Below are 19,109 nucleotides of genomic sequence, written 5' to 3' on the forward strand. Positions count from 1 at the left end.
GTTCTCAGGGTCCACCATCTTTAGAGGGAATTTCCAGTCCTGTAATTCTTTAACAATCCCAGTGTTAATCATAACTCTCATTTGCAAGATGCAGAATTCAACTCTGGCTGATGTAAATAGAAAGAAACTTACTGAAATGGTGTTGGGTAGCTTGTAGAATTGTCAGGAATATGACAGACAAAGCCTAGAAGCTAGACCAGACCAGTGACATTTATAACTTGGAGTACAGCCAGGGCCACAGCCAAATTCTGCTCCAAAACCAGTCAGCTGATGTTGGTGCCTGTTACAGGGTCATTCAACACCCGAAGCCACGGCTTCACTGACCCCAAGAATTCACTGTTCTTGCTGCTACTTCTAAGAGACAATGAAAGGGCTTCACCAGTAACTCTGCTTGTTTCCATGCCCAGCTGCCACTACAAAGTCTGACGTGGTTACGGGGGGCTGGTTCCCCTTGGTTACAGGTCAGCTGGTTAAGGGAGGCTGGTGTGGGAGAAGCGAGGGTTTAGGGTCTGCAGCGGGGAGAGGGCAGGGCTGCTCCTGAGGCACTCCAGTGGGGAATTCCTCAAACTAAGGGGGCAAAGGGATAGCTGCCCATCTGTGGCTAACAGCAGAAGGAATGCAAATCTGTCCTGAAACAAAGAAAAGCCCAACACAAGGTAGAACCAGACTCCACCGCTGCCCCAGGGCCTCAGGGGGCAGTTTTTCCAGAACCTGACCAGTTAGAGTGCTCTGATTTCGCCACAACAAAATCACTTTTGCTTCAGCCGTGTATTAGCTCTTTTTTTTTTTCTTTAACTGCATGAGCTCCAATGCTTTTAATCTTTTTGACAATCACTTTTTCCACTTGTACTGAGCTACTCTTAGGACAGCCTAAATTCCATGCCACGCCCTTCCAAAGACAGGATCTCATCGGACTTTTCTGTTTTCTGGGCCTCCCCTTGGGTGGTACAATATCAGCCTTTAGAGCAGAGTATAGCACCTCTAGAGCTATGTTCTAACATACAAATAAATGGTGGTGGTTTTTATTTGAATTTGCCCTGATAATTCTTCTGATCCATAGCCTGCTCCCAGGACGGTTCTGGAATGCCCTGGAATATTCTGCGCTCTCCATCTCCCTTCCTTCCCTGGTTCTGATGCCTGTTTACAATGTCCCAGACCGTGACACATAGCACCTCTTCCTTGCCCCTCTCTTTCTACCTGTGTTCCTCTGCTAGGGCTGTATAATAAAGTACCACAGACTGTGTGGCTTGAACAATGGAAACTGCCTCACAGTCCTGGAGGATAAAGAGTCCACTGTTTTTAATCAAGGTGTCAGCAGGTCGGTTCCTTCTGAGCCTCGCTCCCTGCCTTGTCAATGGCCGTCTTCTCCCTGTGTCCTTACACGGTTGTCCCTTTGTGTATGTCTATCTGTCTCCTCATCTCCCCTTTTCATAATGACACTAGTCATATTGGATTGGGGACCACCCTAATGACCTCATTTTACCTTAATTACCTCTTTAAAGGCCCCATCTCCAAATACAATCACAATCTAAGGGGGTTAGAACGTCACCAGGTAGATCTTGGGGTGGACAGAAGGCAGCCTCTAATACTAACCAACCACCTGGTATGGTGCCAGATGGACACCGTGCGTGGTGAGAACCTCATGGGCTCGGGACCCAGGCATGTCTTGGTTGTATCCTGGCTGTGCCACTGGTCCACATGAGGCTGGCAGATTCCTGTATGATCTTGGTTCCCTCACTGTGGAGCCCGGGCTATGCAGTGGGGAGGACATGCCTTCCCCATGGCTGCTGTGTAAGTGAAATGAGATCACAGGTCCGAGGCCTGCTGGGCACTGGTCACATGGACATTAACATCCTTAGATGTCATGGCAGAGACAGAAGTATAGATGGGCCTCCAGTCAGGGGCTGCCCCTGATGACTAGATGTGGCGGACCCCTGAAGGCAAGGAGGGTACCGGGGGATCCTAGCGCGGGCCTATCACAGAGTGGCCACTCCACACCCCCTTAATGGTGAGAATGACAGTGGCATCCAGGAGAGCCCTGATTTGGCACCTGTTGGGTGGGAGGCACAGGTTCAAGGGTATGGGGATTTAAGAAGAGAGATGTCTGCTGGAGGACTGGGAAGGCCCAGTGGTTCTCATGTTTTGTGTATGTGACACAATTTGGAACCTCTAATTTTTGGCAGCCCACTCAAAGGGGTGGAAATCTTTCCACATTTGCCATCCTGCTTACAGCCTGCTCCTTCCTAGGAATAGATCTTACTGTAGAGTGGAGAGGAGACGCAGAGGGAACGGGGAGCCGGCCCAGAATGGAGGCGGTGGGATCCCATGCTGGCAGAGGGCGTACCGGGGCACCACCCTGGGTGTCAGGGACTCACTGGGCTTCTGGCCCAGCTCTGCCACCTCCTTAAGCTGTCATTTCCTCTGCCGCATTACGGAAGGACAATGTCGATCCCAGTGGTGGCTGTCACTGTGCATGGCTCTGACTCAGGGCCGTGCTTTTCTCAGCATGCTGCGCTGCCAGCTGCCAGGGATTCAGCTTTCTCTCTTCACGTACCCAACAAGGGTGTACAGCACACCAACGATGTGCAGACACAGACCCTGGCCCGAGGGAGCTCATTGGCTAGTGGGCAATGAGAAAATCAACACTTTAACAAAGAAATAAAGGAGTATGAGGTGGGAAAAGTGAAGTAAAGGGGATGGATCTGTGCAGGACAGGGAACATCAAGGTCAGGGGCCTTAGGCTGGCATGGGCAGGAGGAGCCCTTGGCAAAAGTGGCATCTTGGTTGAAACCCAAAGGACAGGAAGGAGTTGGCTGAGCAAAGAGGCAGGAAGGGAGAGGAGGGGCCTTGAGTGTTCTAGGGGCCGTGCAAAGGCCCGGGGGCTGCCACCAGTGAGTGAGGGGTGCAGGGCTGAGATGCACTTGGAGGGTTGGGGAGCCACCAGCACAGCTGCTGCCCTCAGAAAACCACCCAGTGTGGGTAGTTACACCACACAGAAGAACCACAGGAGGCTTCTCCTCCAGAAGCCGGGCAGCATTTGTTTTCTGACTTGGGGGAAAGACAGTCCACCTGTGCCAACAGTGATCTCCCAGACAAATGGAGAGCTATTTGTTATCTGGAGAGAGCGCCAGTTGTTCCGCTCCTCTGAGATGGGAGACAGCTGAACTGTCACAATGGAACATAATGAATGACTTCCTGCTTGGAGCAGAACCCAAGGGGTGTGTGTCATCTTGCCCGCAGCCGGGGTTCAGATGGCAGGGGGCTTCCTAGGTCCCTAAATCCTCCCATGGGAACCCTCTGAAGGTCAGTCCCATCTGCTGCAAACTACAAGCGAATGTGCCGCTCAGGAAGTATCTTGACTCTTACATAAAGACCCAGAAGAAATGGTTAGACCTTAGTGCCAGAAAGGACTTTGTCCCTCCTGATAAGATGGTGCACTTTCTTTGGTCAGAAAACAGGAACTGTATAAGAGATCATAATTTGATTTTTACTTTGGTTGCCACGGAACTCAGGGTCAAGTTTAGGTATAGGAATTACATTACTTCAGGTTTCTGCATAATTATTTCTCCCTGTCTCAATTGTTTCCTAAAAATAAATGAAAAATAACCACATTTTCACTAGTCAAACACAACCTCCACTTTCATTTAGTTCCCTTTTAATCTTCAGCTACATGGATACAGCTTTTGTGGTCATGATTGCAGTATGGACCTATATATTCACACTCAAATTTTTTTTTTTTTTTTACATAATCCTATTATGTTCACAAAGATCCTATTTGTACTTGGGATTTTTCAACAATAGTACGATATTCCACTGAATCACTGAATATCATGGAGTCAAATCTAATCATACATACCATAAATAGGCTATTGTTGGACACTGCATACAACTTTTCTTTATTTGTACTATAATAAACAATTCTGTTATTACAAAAAGAAGTGAGTAAAGGTTATGAAAGAAGTCACAAAAGAAGAAATACAAATGGCTAAGAAGCACATGAAAAATGTCCAACCTCTGTGATATGTCAGATGATGATTAATGATACATTGAAACAAGACGCCCATTCCTTTTGCCTTGTGGAAATAGCCCAGATTAAACAAAGATGTTACTCAATGCGGGAGAGGAGGTGGTTTCTGTCTTTCTCCAGGAATGTGAATAAGTTAATTTCTGGGTGTAGCTGTTCTCTCGCAGTGCATCCATACTAGGAGCTGGGCGTAGAACACACTGGGCTCACTGCAGCATGATTTATAACTGCTCCCCTGACCCCCAAATTTAAATGACCTAAATGTTCCATAATAGGAGAGTGGTTAAGTAAACATGTATACACCTTTCATAATTTTCACTCACTAGATGTGCAATGAAGATACTAAATAAAATGGGGAAATGTTTATGCAATAGTGTTCAGTGGGAAACAGAATACTTGATACAAGTTACTCTCAGACAAGCTCATGACAGGGAGTCAGACAACCTAGATCCAATCCCAGTGCTGCCAATCACTAGTCCTGAGAATATGACCAGTGATCTTGCCTTTCTGAGCCTCGATTCCCTCATCTACATAATGGGGGTACTGAAGTTTCCCATGGCAGTTGTGGGAATTAATGAAATAATGTACTGTGCACACACTACACCACCTCTGAACTCTAAACTCCTTCCAGGGCATCCTTGTTCTCACAGGGCTTAAAAAATCAACTTAATACTAAAGCACCAGTGAGTCTCCAAGTCAGAATTCCCCACCCACCCCCTGTTCGACTGCCTGCAGGAACTACCCACTGCTCTGCCACCCCCCACCATCCCGTCAAAGTGGGCCAGCGCATTTTCCTGCACTGCCCAGGGTCTCTGGTGCTTCCATGCCCTTGCAGATACTATTCCTTCTGCCCAGGAAACCCTTCCCACCATCTGCTCATCTTTCAAGGGCCAGTCTCATGTCACCGCTTCTGGGAAGCCTAGAGAATCTTGGACAGTTAGCAAGTGGGTCCCTTTTATGAGCTTTCCTGGGCTGTCCACAAACCTCAGACTTACAAGGCATCCTTTGGGAAACAAATTTTTTGTCTTTTTGTTTTTGATTTTAAAGTCTAACATTCATTCAGAAAAGGGCACATGTAAGTGAACAATTTAATAAATTTTCACAAACTGAACCCAACCTTGTAACCAATACCCAGATTAAAAAAACAGATCTTAACCACTAAGACCCCAGAAAGCTCTCTTGTGTCCCCTCCAGTCATTAATGCACCCCAAGGCCCATCACTCTTCTGACTTCTAAGCTGTTCTTGTCCTTCATGGAGATGGAATAATGCAGCATGCCCTTTAAGGTCCGGCTCTGTTGTCCCTTGTGACTGTGAGAGCTCCTGCGGGGTGACCACAAGGCCCTGCAAATCAGAGCAGCTGGAGGTGAGCAGAGCCATGACTTCCGGCCTCTCTGCAGGCAGCCCCAACAAGCCTTTTTTGTTGGAGGGTGAATTGTGCAGCATTAACCTTACAGAGCTGTGGCGGGCTCCTAGGCTGACACCCCCACCATGTTTCCCTCTAGGGCTGGCGACCGTTGGGCAATTCCTAACTGGTAACTATTAGGACCAGTACTGCCACGACCACTCCGTGCCTCACTTCTGGTGCCCGCAGACACACGGGGAGGCATATCTGCCAGGCATAAGCCTGAGAGCGGGATTGCTGGGCCAGGGGATCCCACGTTCAGCTGAGAGGTGTTTTCTGTGGGTCCCATCCCAGGGCTCTGTTTCTCCCCCTTCACGAGTCTCACTTTTCTTTCTTTTTTTAAATTAAGGTATCATTGATACACAATCACATGAGCAACACTGTGGTTACTACATTCCCCCCATTATCAATGACTTTTCTTTCTTTTAAAAATAAATCTGTTTATGGTTCTAACAGACGGATCCATCCTCAGGAACCACCAACTGGTCGCTGCCATGAATTCCTACACAAAGTGGCTTCTGCAGGCCCAGCGAAGGCTGCTTCCTCTCCGGGAAACGCATCTTTTCCTTTGGACTTTGGTGTCCCGGGTTCCTCACTTTTCGCTGGAGTTGGGATGTAGGTTCGGTTTGTCTGCCGCGCCCGACTGGCGGTACCCGGACGGCAGAGCCGGTCGCAGCCCGCGCCTGCCTGGGGTCAGCAGGGACCCGCAGACCCCGACGCTCCGCGCGGAGGACGGCAGCAGGGCTTTGCTCGCGGGCCGCGTCCCACGGGGAGCGCCCCCAGCGGGCGGGCGTCAGGGTCCGCCCGTATCGGCCCCCCGACTCTTCCCGAGGGCGCCTCCGGCCCCCGGCCCCCCGGCCCCCCGCGGCTTCCGGCGGCGCTGAGCTTCGGTGCCGAGCCCGCCCCTCGGGCCAGCGCGCGGAGGGGCTCGGGTTTCCCTCGCGCTGGGGCGGGGGCGCGCGCTGCCCGGATGTGTCCCCCCTCCGGCCCCCGCCGGCGGGAAGGCGGGGTCCCTGCCCCCTCCGCCGCCTCGGGCCTGTGCGCCCCTCGGGGCGGTGACGTGCGCAGCCGTCCGGGAGGGGGACGGGCGGCCCCGCGGCCCCGCCCCGCCCCCGCCGCGCCCTCCTCGGGGCGGGATAATTGAACGGCGCTGCCGGGGCCCCGCGTTGCCTGCCGAGGCCCGGCCCGAGCGTGGAGCCCGCACCGCCGCCGCGCCCCGAGTCCACCAGCCGCCGCGCCTTTGTCCGCCGCCGCCGCCCATGGAGCGCGCCCCGCCGTCGCGCCGGCTCCCGCTGACGCTGCTGCTGCTCGGCGGCCTCTCGCTGCTGGCGGCCCCAGGTAGGGGCCTCGCCTCCCGCCCGGCCGCGCGGCCGCGCGTTCCCCGAGTCCCGGGGCTGCCCCTGCGCCGGCCCGCGCCGAGCGAGCCGCGCCCCGCCGGGGCTGGCGACCTTTCCCTCCCTCACCCGCCCTGGCCTGGGGCCTAGGCGCCTCCGTGACTTGGGGCGCTTGTTTTAAAGATGCTCTCCCCCAGCCCCCCGCCACATCCTCCCGCAGGCCCCCTCGCGCCCGCCCAGCCTAGCAGGGCCCCGCTCCCGGAGCGCCCTGGGCACGTCCGCTCTCCCTGCCCCCTGCCCCCACCTCCACCCCGCGTCGGAGTTGGCGTACCCGGCTCGCTGGTGAGAAAACTCAGACTGGAAACAGGAATTTGCCCAGAGACAAAACCGGTCATGGGTAGGGGGTGGACACGAAGGAATCAGAAAGGAAGGGAGTGGGTCTGCTGTTTCCAGGTTGATAGCTGTGTGTGGGGAGACCCCTGCCTGCCCTCCCCGGCGGGACGGAGGCCGGACAGGTTTTGCCAGGTTCCATCCTCAGCTGCAGCTGGACACAGGGCACTTCTAAAGCCACCCACTCCTTGGCAAGACTGCTGGAGCCTCTACTAGCAGATCCCTGGCACAGAGCCGCAACCCCGGGATTGACAGCACTAGGGTGACCCAGCTGTGCCCTTCTTTCTCCCTGAATCCTCAAGGCCTACCTAGCTCTGGGGTAACCACGAGGCCCTGCCGATCAGAGCAGAGCCATGGCTTCTGACCTCTCTGCTGACCCTGGCTCAGCAGTCATTAGCTAGGCCCGCCTTCTGGGGGCTTTGTTCAGACAACAGCCCCTACTGCCCTTGGAATCCCAGATCCTTTATCTCTGGCTTAGTTTAGTTTCTTTTAAACTCTTTGGTGACCACCCTTCTCCTTGGTCAAAGGTCACTTGGGAGAGGCTGGGGGACTGGGGGAGGGCCCTGCGGAGGTTTCTTGGTTCCCTCCCTGCAGCAGACATGGCTCCATCCTGGGCATGTCCTAGGGGATATGGTGGGGCAGATGGCATAGATGGCACAGAGAGGTACAGGGCTTAGTGCTGGCGGCAAGAGCCATCCTGGTCCCCCAGGCTCACAGGAGACTTATGGAAGGAGACGGTCCTTGGGCAGGAGCTGGTCAGGTGGGCAGAGGAGGAAGGCCATTCAGGTGACCACTGGCTGGAGTGGGAGCCCAGAGTGGGACACAGACTGGGGATGCCAGGAGACTCCTGTTGGAAATGGAAGGGGTCTCCAAACTTCTCTGTATTTTACCGGTGAGGAAGGAGGCCCAGAGAAGGCCTAGCTGAACTCTCCTGCGCCTGAGTCCCCAGAACCTCCGTCTCCCGTCATTCCTACCTCTGTGCAAGAAGGTTTCCCACAGCCTGGCAGTGTCTGCCTTTAAAGGAGTGCCCGGGACTGGCTAGGCCAGCCCTGACTGATGGTTTACAACAGGCCTCATAGAGAAGATACTAACTTAAAGCATTAAAAAAAGCCTCTTAATCGCACACTGTGGTGTGAACACCTTGATTACCTGTGGCCTTTTGTTTCTTCTGGGGAAGTCCCTCTTTTGAGTTTGGTCAAGTTTGCTAGGGTTTGGGGAGAGGGACTGAGGCCTGCTTGGTTCCTTTCGAGGCTGCTGGCTCGGAAGCTGGAAGTTTCCCTGAAGCCCTGTGACGCTGCAGGTGACACGGTTCCCACCCTCCAGAGAGCTGTGGGGTCCTCAGGGAAATGTGCATTTAAAAAACGATGATGGAAAAAGCCTTCAGGGGGGCATCCCTTGGGTAGTCTGCTGAAACTCAGTCTGGTGACCCAGCCCCCGAAATGCAGAAAGGCGTTGACCTTCCGTCCCAAGGGGTCTGTCCAGGGTCTGTTGCCCTGTTGGGCTTTACAGAGAAGTGGAGGTGGGAGGGAGTGAAGAGGAGCGTGTTGGGAAAAACGATTGTGTTTTCTCCAAGATTTTCTTGGACTCTGGCTCCAGCGGGCAGGGTTTCCGACTGATTACAGAGAAAAGTCACCGGGAGGGAGAACAAAGGGGAGAAAGGACTTGGCCTGCAAACATGTGGCCTGCGCTGTGCTTCTGGAAGCTTCCCAGTCCAGTGTGGGGGGACAGACTGGGCCAGAGGGCCTGCTGGGTCGACGGATGCATAAGTTTGAGACTTGGGGTGCCTCAGGGGCAGTGCCAGGGCCTCTTCTTTGGGGCCCATGCCCTCTCCTGGCGCGGCGTGTCCCCTGCTGGACTGTGGAGTGTGGGGCGGGTGGAGGGGCGAGCACATGGCTCACTGCTCTGTGGGTTCTGGCTGGCTGCTGCGGGCTTTTGTGGGACTGAAAACAAATTTGCTTGTCATCCCTCTGAAAAAGGCCATGGGATGGTTGGTGGTTTTCTCTTGTAAAACGGAGAGAATGGAACCTCCTCCTTAGGCTGCCTTCAGGACTGGGGGAGGGAACAGGGGGATGGACAATACCAGTGATTAACTGTTATCCTCTGTTATTTGTGCTCTCCCCTTCCTAGGGTCAGACAGGATCCTTTTCCTCCAGATTGCTCTGAAAGTTCTACCTAATACTGAATTTCTCTCGCTAGGAGGTAGGCAAGAGGCCCAACAGGGCCACAGGGCCGGCAGCTGTTGAGCACCAAGGCTGTGTTGGTATAGGCTGTGCAGAGTGGCCTCAGCTGGTCTCCTTAGGCATTTGGTCATTTGTGCCCTGAATATCTGCTGAGGGGTGGCTCTGTGTCAGACCTTGTTCAAGGTCTTGAGGATATGACAGGGAAGAAGAGAGACCTGGCCCTTCCTCCACGGGCCTCACTCATTCTTCCAACAACCCTATGAAGCAGGTACTGTTATTATTTCCATCCGACAGATGTGTAAACTAAGGCCCAGAATAGTTAAGCCACTTGCTCAGTAGTGAATAGAGGGCCGGGATGTGGGACCCCGTGTTCCTGATCACTTGACTGTCTTGCCTTAAACTTAACGAGGGGACATAAAAGCGGGCTGGGGAGCACTTTAATCCCTTAAAGGAGTGGTATGTGTGTGCACAAGAGAGGTCTTTAGGAAGAACAAGTGTTGTCCACATACGGGGGGACCACAGAAGTGGGAACCACAGCCTGGGGCCCTGAGAGGCTTGCAGCTGGCCCGACAGAAAGTGACCCCTGAGGTGGCAGCCCCTGCCTGGGCTGAGGTTTGAGAGTGAGCCCATCCTGTGATGGGGGCAGTGGTCAGACCAGGGGCTGCTTGCTGGGGCGTCCAGCCAGGGTCTGGCCTTGGCCCTGCCTGAGTCAGGTCCTCCTTGTTGCCATCTGGGTGAGAGTCCTGGGGACCCAAGTCGAGGTGCCCCTCCCTCTGCAGGGAGAGGTGGTGCACCACTGGCTCTGGCTGCAGGATGTAGAAGAGGTCTGGAGCTGTCTGCAGGGTGGAGAGAGTCACCTCTTTCCTGGCACATCTATGGAAGAAAGTGCTCTTGGCCGTCTGTCCAGGGTCCCAGACACAGCAGGGTGGGCCCCGCCTCTGAAGAGGACGGCCCTGGAAGTTGTTGAGGTCGCCTTCCTGCTTCATCTGTCAGGACGCTGTCCTGGTCCTTGCCAGGTGATCCTGCCAGAGGGCTGGGCGCACATAGCTAGTGCCAGGAGCCCGGAGCCCGGATTCTTGCCCAGCTCTGTCATTGCCTTCCACCAGGCCCAGAGCCTCCTTGTCCCCGAGGGAAGGCTTTGTGATGTGGCTGTTAACTACGCTGCCCGCTTGCGGCCAGTCGAAGGGGATGCCACGTGGATGGGGGTCTGGGCCCTCTGGGTCCCTACACCTCCTGGTTGGTAGCAAAGAGGTAAAACCAAACCAGCCTTGTGGTCCAGCGGGGCCCCCAAGGAGAATCTGGGAAGAAATGGTTTGTCTATCAAGAAACCACACATCTGCTAGTACACTCTCTTTAAAAAAAATTTTTTTAATTTAAGTATCATTGATATACAATCTTGTGAAGATTTCTCCTGAACAACATTGCGGTTTCAACACTCAGCCATATAAGCAAGTCCCCCCACACACCCCATTGCGGTCACTGTCCGTCAGCTTAGTCAGACCCTGTAGAGTCATACTTGTCTTCTCCGTGCTGCACTGCCCTCCCCGTGACCTACCTATGTTGTGTGTGCTAATCACAATGCCCCTTAGAGCCCTTCTCCCTCCTCTCCCTCCCTCCCCACCCCTTTGGTAACTACCAGTCCCTTCTTGGAGTCTGTGAGTTTGCTCCTGTTTTCATCCTTCAGTTTTACTTTGTTTTTATACTCTACAAACGAGTGAAGTCATTCGAGTACACTCTTTTTATAGGTGGGGAAACTGAGGCCCAGAACGGGGAAGTGGCTGTTTTTCAGTTCTATTCAGCAGAAGTTTCCTGAGCATGTCCTGTGAACCTGGCCTGGCCCCAAGGAAACATTTGTCATGCATCCATCACGTGTCAGGTTGTCCATGCATTTACCCAACAGTGCTGGCTGGGGAGTCAGTCCTGGACTAGGCCCCTAGGACCCGGGGAAGGTGAGGTCCCTGCCCCAAGGAGCATGCTGCGTGAGTTCACTGTGGCTCCAGATCAAATTACTGTAAACCAAACGGCTTAAAACAACAGAAATGTATCCTCACCATTCCGGAAGCCAGTCAGGTATCGAGGTGTCACCAGGCTTCGCTCCCTCTGAAGCCTCTACAGGAGAATCTGCCCTTACCTATCCCAGCTCCTGGCATTCCCGGGCTGGTGGCCTCATCCCTCAGATGTCACCCTCTGTCTTCATCTGAGATGTGACAGGCCAGGAGTCATCTGTGAGAAGACCTGGGGAGACCATTAGGGCAAAGGGAACAGCTGGCCTAAAGGCCCCCAGGTGGGACCAGGTGTATTGGGGTGCCTGGAGGAAGGCGCGTGCCTTGGGGCAGGAGTAAAGGGGGAGGAGTGGAGGGTGCCCGACAGGGCGGCCAAGATGGGAGAGGCCAATGCAGGGCCTTAAGAATTAGGGTGCAGACTGTGGATTTTATCCTATGTGCACTGGGAAGCCATGGAGGACTTACATGGGGGGTGGCATTATTTAACTTGTATTTCTAGAAGACACTCGACTGTGGCATGGTGCATGGATTGTAGGCAGAATCAGTCAGCCTAAAGGCTCCCTCAGGGTTCAGGGCTAAAGATGCCCTGGACAGGCTGGCAGTTAGAGTGGACAGGATTTGGCCAGGGATCAGGTGTAGAGGGTGAGGGAGAAGGAATAACTCAGGCTGGCCCCTTATTTTGGCACAAGCAGCTAGCTGGATGGTGACTGCTAATTACTGGTCTGGGCTTGGGTGAGGTCAGGCTCAGATGGGGCATCGCAGCCTGTCTTTCCTATAGAAAGGTCTTGATTTTTCTAAGTCCAGCTTTAGGGGGAAGCCGGTTTCCTTTGGCTGTTTAGAGCAGGTGGGTGTGAGCTTTAGCGGCAGAGCCAGGCACTGATGCCACCCCTGTGTTTGCTCTGTGGCCTCAGGCAACTTGCTTAATCTGTCCCTGCTCCTCTGTTTCATCGAGTGGCTAGGATCACATGAGATCATTTGTTCATTGATTCTTCCAGACATTTATTGAGTGCCTGCTCTGGGCAGGCATGGGGCAGGGTACAGAATGAGACAGAGCCTGTCTCAGCCCCTGTGGCACTAAGTACACATATGGTTAATCATTTATGCTAAGTACTGGGATATTCAGGGCACAAAGGGATCATGCAAGGAAGGAAGTGGGACTGCCGTGTGTATATATGTGTGTGTGTGTCGTGGTGGCCCTTAGGGAGGACTTCCTGGAGGAGGAGGTCTTTGAAATAGTGTGGGTGTGAATGAGCTAGCCCGAGGACAGGAGTGGACCCAGACCACCCAGCCTGTGAAGCTCCCACTTCCAAAGGCCAGGTGCAGAGGACACGTGGCAGGTGGCAGAGAGTTGAAAGGGAAACCAGGAGACATGGGTCCTGCAGGGTGGGATGCTGTGGGGATGTTGGGGGTGAGGATGGCCCATGTGTCCACTGGCTGTGGTCATAGGAGGTCACTGCCTGCAGGGAGCGACGTGGGAGATGTTCCCCTCCCCCCCAGGCACGTGCCTGCTGATTCTTCTCCTGCCGCCTCCTGCTGGCTGGTTCTGTCTGGGTGCTGGTGAGGAGCAGGTAGCCCAGTGGGGGACAGTGCCTGCAGCCTAAGAGCAGATTTCAGCACTACTGCTTCCCCCTGGGTGGCCTTGAAGGGCAGACCTGCAAAGGATGCTGAGGCATTGGGCTGCAGCCATGTGACAATTGCCTGAAGTCTCCCTGGGCTATTTCCTGTCCTCAGGCCAGGGCCTGCACGTGGAAGGGGCCTAAAGGGGCATTTTGAAAATATAGATAAGTTAGAACAGACGGCCACAGGCACGGGCCCCGGAGGGGAGGCCCCCAGCCGGGGAGAGCCGAGTGTCGCATGGTTCTGCTGGGTGGGGATTTCCCACTGGCATCTCCTTGGCTGGAATCTTGCTGCGTTTCAGGCTCCCAGTTGGGCAGGTTCTGGACATCATGGATCGCTTCCAACTTCTTCCTGCAGCTTCAGATAGTGCTGTGCAGCGTAAGCCTCGCAGAGTGGCGTTCAGGAAACCCACGGGACACGCTAGGACCCCACTCGCATTCTGCAACACCCGGGCCCCTCAGCTGCCTCTGAGGTTTGAGCTTGAGCAGAGGAAATGAAGAGACTTGCCAGCTAGCTTCTGAGGACACACCTTCCCCACTTCTCATTTATGCACAGATGCTTGTTAACTTTATTTTGCTAAACGAGGATATTAAAATATACAACAGAGACCCAACCAACCACCATCTCAGATCTCTCCATTTCGTATACGTAAAGGGCATTTTAATGTCCCACATTTTGGAAGGACAAGGTCTCTTTTACGTGGGATCAGACTGGCTTTGTGGGAAAGTGCCACAGTCATTTCCTTTCTTCCTAATTTTGTTGCAGTGCAGTGGAAATTTTGTCAAACCAGTGTCCGTACATGAGGTGGAGTTTGGAAAGCTTTTGCTTAACTCCAGTTCAGCTCCTCTGCCCAGTTTACAGATGAGGAAATTGAGGCTTGGACTTGCCCCAGGTAGCAACATTCTTGGTGGTGGAGTAATGCCAGACCCACAGCCTCTGGGCTCCAGCCCTGGGCCTGTTCCAGTTCAGCTCCTCCCCGCGAGCTATTGCACACTAGCTGTTGCATAGGAGTGGCTCCCAGGCCAATCAGGTATTGCCCAAAGTCCATGTGACATTTACAGCTGACATTCTGGAAGTTTCTACCCAAGCAGCAGTGCAGAATCCCTCCACCAATGGCCATCTGGCCTCTATAGTCTTGGGAAGAGCATATGTGCATAACTTTGCCACTTGACAAGAACACGTGCTTCTCCAGACCATGAGCCTCAGCGTACCTCAGCACACATAGCACGCCCTTGGCATCCATCAAAGTCATTGTCTTTCACGGTCTGCACTGTAATCTTTACAAAGGTTTAATTCACCTGGAAGAAATATAGCTGCTGTTGTGGGTGACAAATGGTATCTGATGCCTGGGAACCAGGCTGTCTCTGTCTACCTGCCCACAGGTGACTTCAGGCAGGTGTATCTCTTTCCTGAAGAGAGGAGACGTGGTGGGGTGTGGCCCCCTGGTGACTGTCGCTTGGGAGAGCGTGTGATTCTTATGAAAGGAATCTTCTCCCATAATGGTGCGACAGCTCCTGCATTTATTTTATTTTGAAGATTCTATTTCTTCCGTGGTCAGGTACCGATTTAAGCTGTCTGGATTATCTCATTCATCTCCCATTGGACAGTGGGAGAGAAGTGACTCCGAGGTGGAGCCAGGTTTGGGGCTGGGCAGTTTTACCCCACAACCCTGCCTGCCCTTGAACTGTCAGGGTCAAAGGCTAGAAAGGTCTGGCAGGAGAGTTTCTTTTTGGTTTCTGCTCCGTGTTATGTTTTGTGGATCTAATCCACACAGATTACAGGAACCAGAGATTAAAACTGTGTTCAGATAAAGCCTCTCAGAAGAGCGAATTGATCTGAGAGAGACAACTGCAGCCTGGAACGAGGCCCTGCTTCTGCCGTAAGAGAGCGCACACCCGGCTATGGCTGTGGGCGGGCGGCCAGCATGGGGTCACCTGAAGCAATTCAGTAGATGTTGGCATTGCCCCCTGGAGTCGGGGATAGAATCAGTGGTGGCCTCGTTTGCTGTGAGTTGCTTTCCTGATGTGGTTTAGGACATGCGGTGGGCTCTGTGCATGGGGTATTGGTTGCTTTTGTGCCCATCCAGGGTGCTGCCAGTTGGAGGGGCCTGTGACTGCGGGGGGGCCTGGGGTGGCATGCCATCAGTTACAGCGAAACCCTTGGTACCAGTGAGATGTAGTGTCAGATAGGGGTGTCCCCAGTTCTCTTCTTGCCCCCACCCACCCCTGGCTCAGCTGTATGTCCAGTGGCACAATGAGGCTATCGCCCGGGAATTCCCCTTGCTCCCCCCTTCCACTGACACTGGTGAGTTCCTACTGTGTGTGGTCGGGGGAAGTCACGCTGGAAAGGGAGCACCCTGTCCCCTCCAGAAAGCCTCTCCTCCATCTTTGCTGGGTTCCTCCCTGGCTCTGGGGGTGAGCAGGCCCCTCTGCTAAGGGCTTGTCACACTCCCCGGTGACAATGACTGCACCCAGCTGCTCCCCCCATTAGCCTGGTTGCGGCTGGGCCATCTTGGGAAGGCACCACATTGAGGGCGTGACAGGATGAGTGGGGAAGGGGCATCGACAGACCGATCCAGGAGTGGGGACAGGAGAGGTGCCCCTGTGGGCAAGTAGCCCCCAGCTTTGGTGATGGGCGTAAAGCTTGGGACGCCGGCTCTCAGGTAACTGGGTGACTGGACCACCAGGTACATCGAGCAAGCTGAGCGCCCGCAGTGACGCCTGAGCCCAAAGCCCGGGTGTGCGGACAGCAGGCCCTCTGCGTCTCTTCCCTCCCTCCCACCCTCCACCTGCCACTGCCCGAGACCCTCTGGGGAAGCATGATCTCTGGGGATATTTGTTTTTTTGTTGTTCTTTTTAAAATTTTTAAATCGTCTTTATTTTAGTTGCAAAGTTACAGTTTACTTTGTTACTTAACATTTTATCTGTTCCTGTTTGGGGTCTCATGTGCTCGCCATGTAAAATTTCACATTCACTACCAAATCGCATTATGAGAAGGTTCGAAAGTATACTTGACCCAATTAGTCCTCTCCACGCTGTGCAGCTGGTGCGTTCCAACTACATCAACTGAAAAAGGCAGGTTGGTTAATTGGCAGAACATCCGATTCCTTTCCTCATGAGAGTGGTACAAAATGGCACACAAACATTGAATTTTTTAAGTTTATCTTTTATTGTGGTGAAATGTACCTAACATAAAATTAACAGTTTTGACCATTTCTAACTGTCGGGTTCAGTGCCATTAAGCATATTCACATTGCTGGGCATCCACCCCTCCATCCTCTCCAGAACTGTTTCGTCTTCCCAAACTGGAACTCCGTCCCCATTAGACACGAATTCCCCACTCCTCACCCCCGGCCCCTGGCGACCACATTCTACTTTCTATCTCTGTAAATCCGACTCCTCTAGGGGCCTCATAAGTAGAATCACACAGGATTTGTCCTTTTGTGACAATAAAATCTTACACAAAGTGTTTACTGTTAGGTGCTCAGCTCTCAAAAACAGTCATGGGGGAGTTAAAACTGGTTTTACCCCGAGCATGTGTTATAGTCATTACACCCAGGACATGACCCGGACTGTCCCACTCAACATGGTTTTAGTAGAGGAGCAAATTGGGTCTTTTGAATGCGAACACAGTAGGTAATGATTTTTCATATTCTACCTTCAGGTTACAGCAAACCTTTATAGGGACTACACTTGCCCCAATAAACATCAGGGACAAAGCAGGGACTCCAGCCAGGCCCCGTCCACTCTTTCCCTGGGCCACCACACCTCCCTTTCTGACCATTTGATTTTCATCACCAGAGCTTGTTTATCACAAAGGGGACACGTAGGGAAACAGTGAGGACGGCTCTTTACATCTCTTTCTAATTGGAATGTATCTTGGAAGAGATGTGTCCCCGGTGAGAGTGGCATTGGCCTCTGTGCTTGGGACTGCCTTGTCCTGCCCTGTCCAAAGGGTGGCTTTATTTGTTTCAGAACAAATTAATAGGAGACCTTTTCTTGGACTGGATGCACAAGTCTTTTAAAGACCAGCTCGCTGCAGATGGCTCCTCTGCTGTCATCTTGACCATGACAGCAGAGAGGCAGATGGCTCTTCAGCAGCCCTGCCCTTGGCCACTGCCCACTCCCACCAAGTGTTGTCCCTCAGGTCATTCCCTCCCCCTGCAAGCAAACTCTACATTTTAAGGACGGTCCTGTTGCTCTGTGCTGTTTAACTAATGCTGAGCCTTGCTGATAGTGCCGGGTGTGGGTGGGTGCTGTGGGGTACTGAGAGTACCATCCCAGGCCTAAAGGAGCTTTTAATTCAAGGGGAGGCAGACTAGAGCAGCTTTGGAGGCTGCCAGAATCAAACCTGATGCCAGGCCTTGTCCCTCACTGGCCCCTCTAGCTGTGTGACTTCCAGCTAGTCACTTAACCTCTCTGAGACAGAGTTTTCTTATCTGCAGAATGGGGAACATAATGAACTGGCTTCACTGGGTTCTTGTGGGAATTAAGTAAGATTCACGAGTGCTGTGTTGTGCCCGGCACAGAGAGAGCGCTCAGTAAGGATGCAGTGCCAGTGGAGATGGCAGAGATGGGCGGGACACACGATGTTAAGGGACATCCCAACTGAACTGGGTAATGTGTGGATGTGGGGAGGTGACAGGGTGGGACAGAGGACCAGTGCCTAGGCTGACGAGTGAGGGATGAGAGGTAGGCAGGAGAGCATCAGGGGCTTTGAGTGACCACTGCACAGAGCAGGCCACCCCTGGTTTTGGGGGGTGAGGCATGGCCTGGGTGGGAACGCAGACACCTTAGCATCTATGTTCACTTCACTGTTTGTTGACTTGACCCTGTTCAGCTCCTTTTGTTCATAATTTTGTGTGGAGTCCAGGCTTTATACCTACAGCCCTGATGTGACAGTCTGGTGGCAGGGCACCAAGGCACACAGTTTAAAATGCAGCAGCGAAGGGGGATAGAATTAGGAGGTAGAAACCCCCCTGACTGCCTTGTGCCCACTTTCTGTTCATTTCTTGCGAGCCCTGTGACATGGTGGGCTGAGCCCCAGTTCCCCCATCAGGGACCCGACACACAGGCAGCTTCCGGAGTTGGCCCAGAGCAGTGGGCTGCCATGTGGGACAGGGGTTCAGACCCGAGTGTGCCCAGTGCTGAAACCTCCCTCCACGTCCTGCTCTGTAGTGTCCCCCAGGGCAGCCGCAAGCATTCAGAGGGATGTGATGGACATGGGCTGGCACACTGCCCGAGTGCCCTCTGACTCTAGGCTGGAGCTTGCAGCTCGTCCCCAGGCCGATAGCCCAGCCTTGACTAGGAGCCCAGAAGCTTTGGCCAGTTAGCCCCATTCTAGCAGGCCACCCGGGGGCCACAGGGCCCGGGTCTGAACCCCCTGGTCATCCCGCTCCAGCTGGTGACCCTGTGTGAGCGGGGACGCCTCTTGGGACAGCAGCGCACAGCTTGAGTCAGGAGTCTTGAGAAGGTCTGCCCTTTGACCCCGCTCCTCTCCTTCAGGGGCTTTGGCCTAAGCGGTAATCGAACAAAGATTTAGAAATAAAGATTTACAAGATGTTCAACCCAGAGCTGTTTTTTCCCGATAGTGAAATGCCAGAACCGACATGGATGTGAAGAGAGGGGGGACTGGGTTGGGAAAGATGCCGCCTCTGCTCATAGGGTGGTGCCCCGTGTCTGGCAAGGTGGCATCAAAAACGTGAGGGCTTGAGGGGTGGGAGGTGGTGAGGGAAGGGGCCCTCTCTGCGGGGCCCATCGCGGGTCTGGCCTGTTTATTACGATGATGCCCTGCTGGGCCTGCTCCCCACGCCTCGGCCTTGTCACTGTCCAGCCTGGCCCTGGTCCCCGGTGGGCTCTCCATGGCCTCTGACAGATGGGGGCCTGCAGATGGGGTGCCTCATGTCCCAGGAGGGTGTGCTCACCCCGAGATCTGTGAGGCTCCCAGCTGGCTGAGGGCTGATCCCAGCCGGACACGGCCTCCTGACAGCTCCGCTTTGCACACGTTCCAGGTCTGTGGCTGCTTGGAGCATTCCAGGGACATTCCGCGTCTGCGGACTGAGCAGAGGACAACATTTGATTGTCCTGCTGAGAATAAGATTCCCCAGCGAGAATCATTTCCAAATGTTTCAATAGCTCAGGGCACCAAGTTCTCACCCG

At 53.7% G+C, this 19,109-nt stretch overlaps 1 protein-coding gene across 2 annotated transcripts in view; it reads left to right on the top strand.

Annotated features, from left to right (window-relative positions):
- Positions 1-6,311: 6,311 nt before the first annotated feature.
- The window catches only part of FBLN1 (fibulin 1), a 78,050-nt gene continuing 65,252 nt past the window's right edge, over positions 6,312-19,109 (top strand). The window contains exon 1 of one of the 2 annotated variants that reach the window (XM_037006785.2): positions 6,312-6,765. In XM_037006785.2, the coding sequence (XP_036862680.2) occupies positions 6,687-6,765 (79 nt within the window). In that variant the 5' untranslated portion in view covers positions 6,312-6,686. The remainder of the gene's footprint in view (positions 6,766-19,109) is intronic. The other variant, XM_037006784.2, reaches the window with a different exon arrangement.

The sequence above is a fragment of the Manis javanica genome, chromosome 10 (assembly GCF_040802235.1).
Source record: "Manis javanica isolate MJ-LG chromosome 10, MJ_LKY, whole genome shotgun sequence".
Classification (NCBI taxonomy): Eukaryota; Metazoa; Chordata; class Mammalia; order Pholidota; family Manidae; genus Manis; species Manis javanica.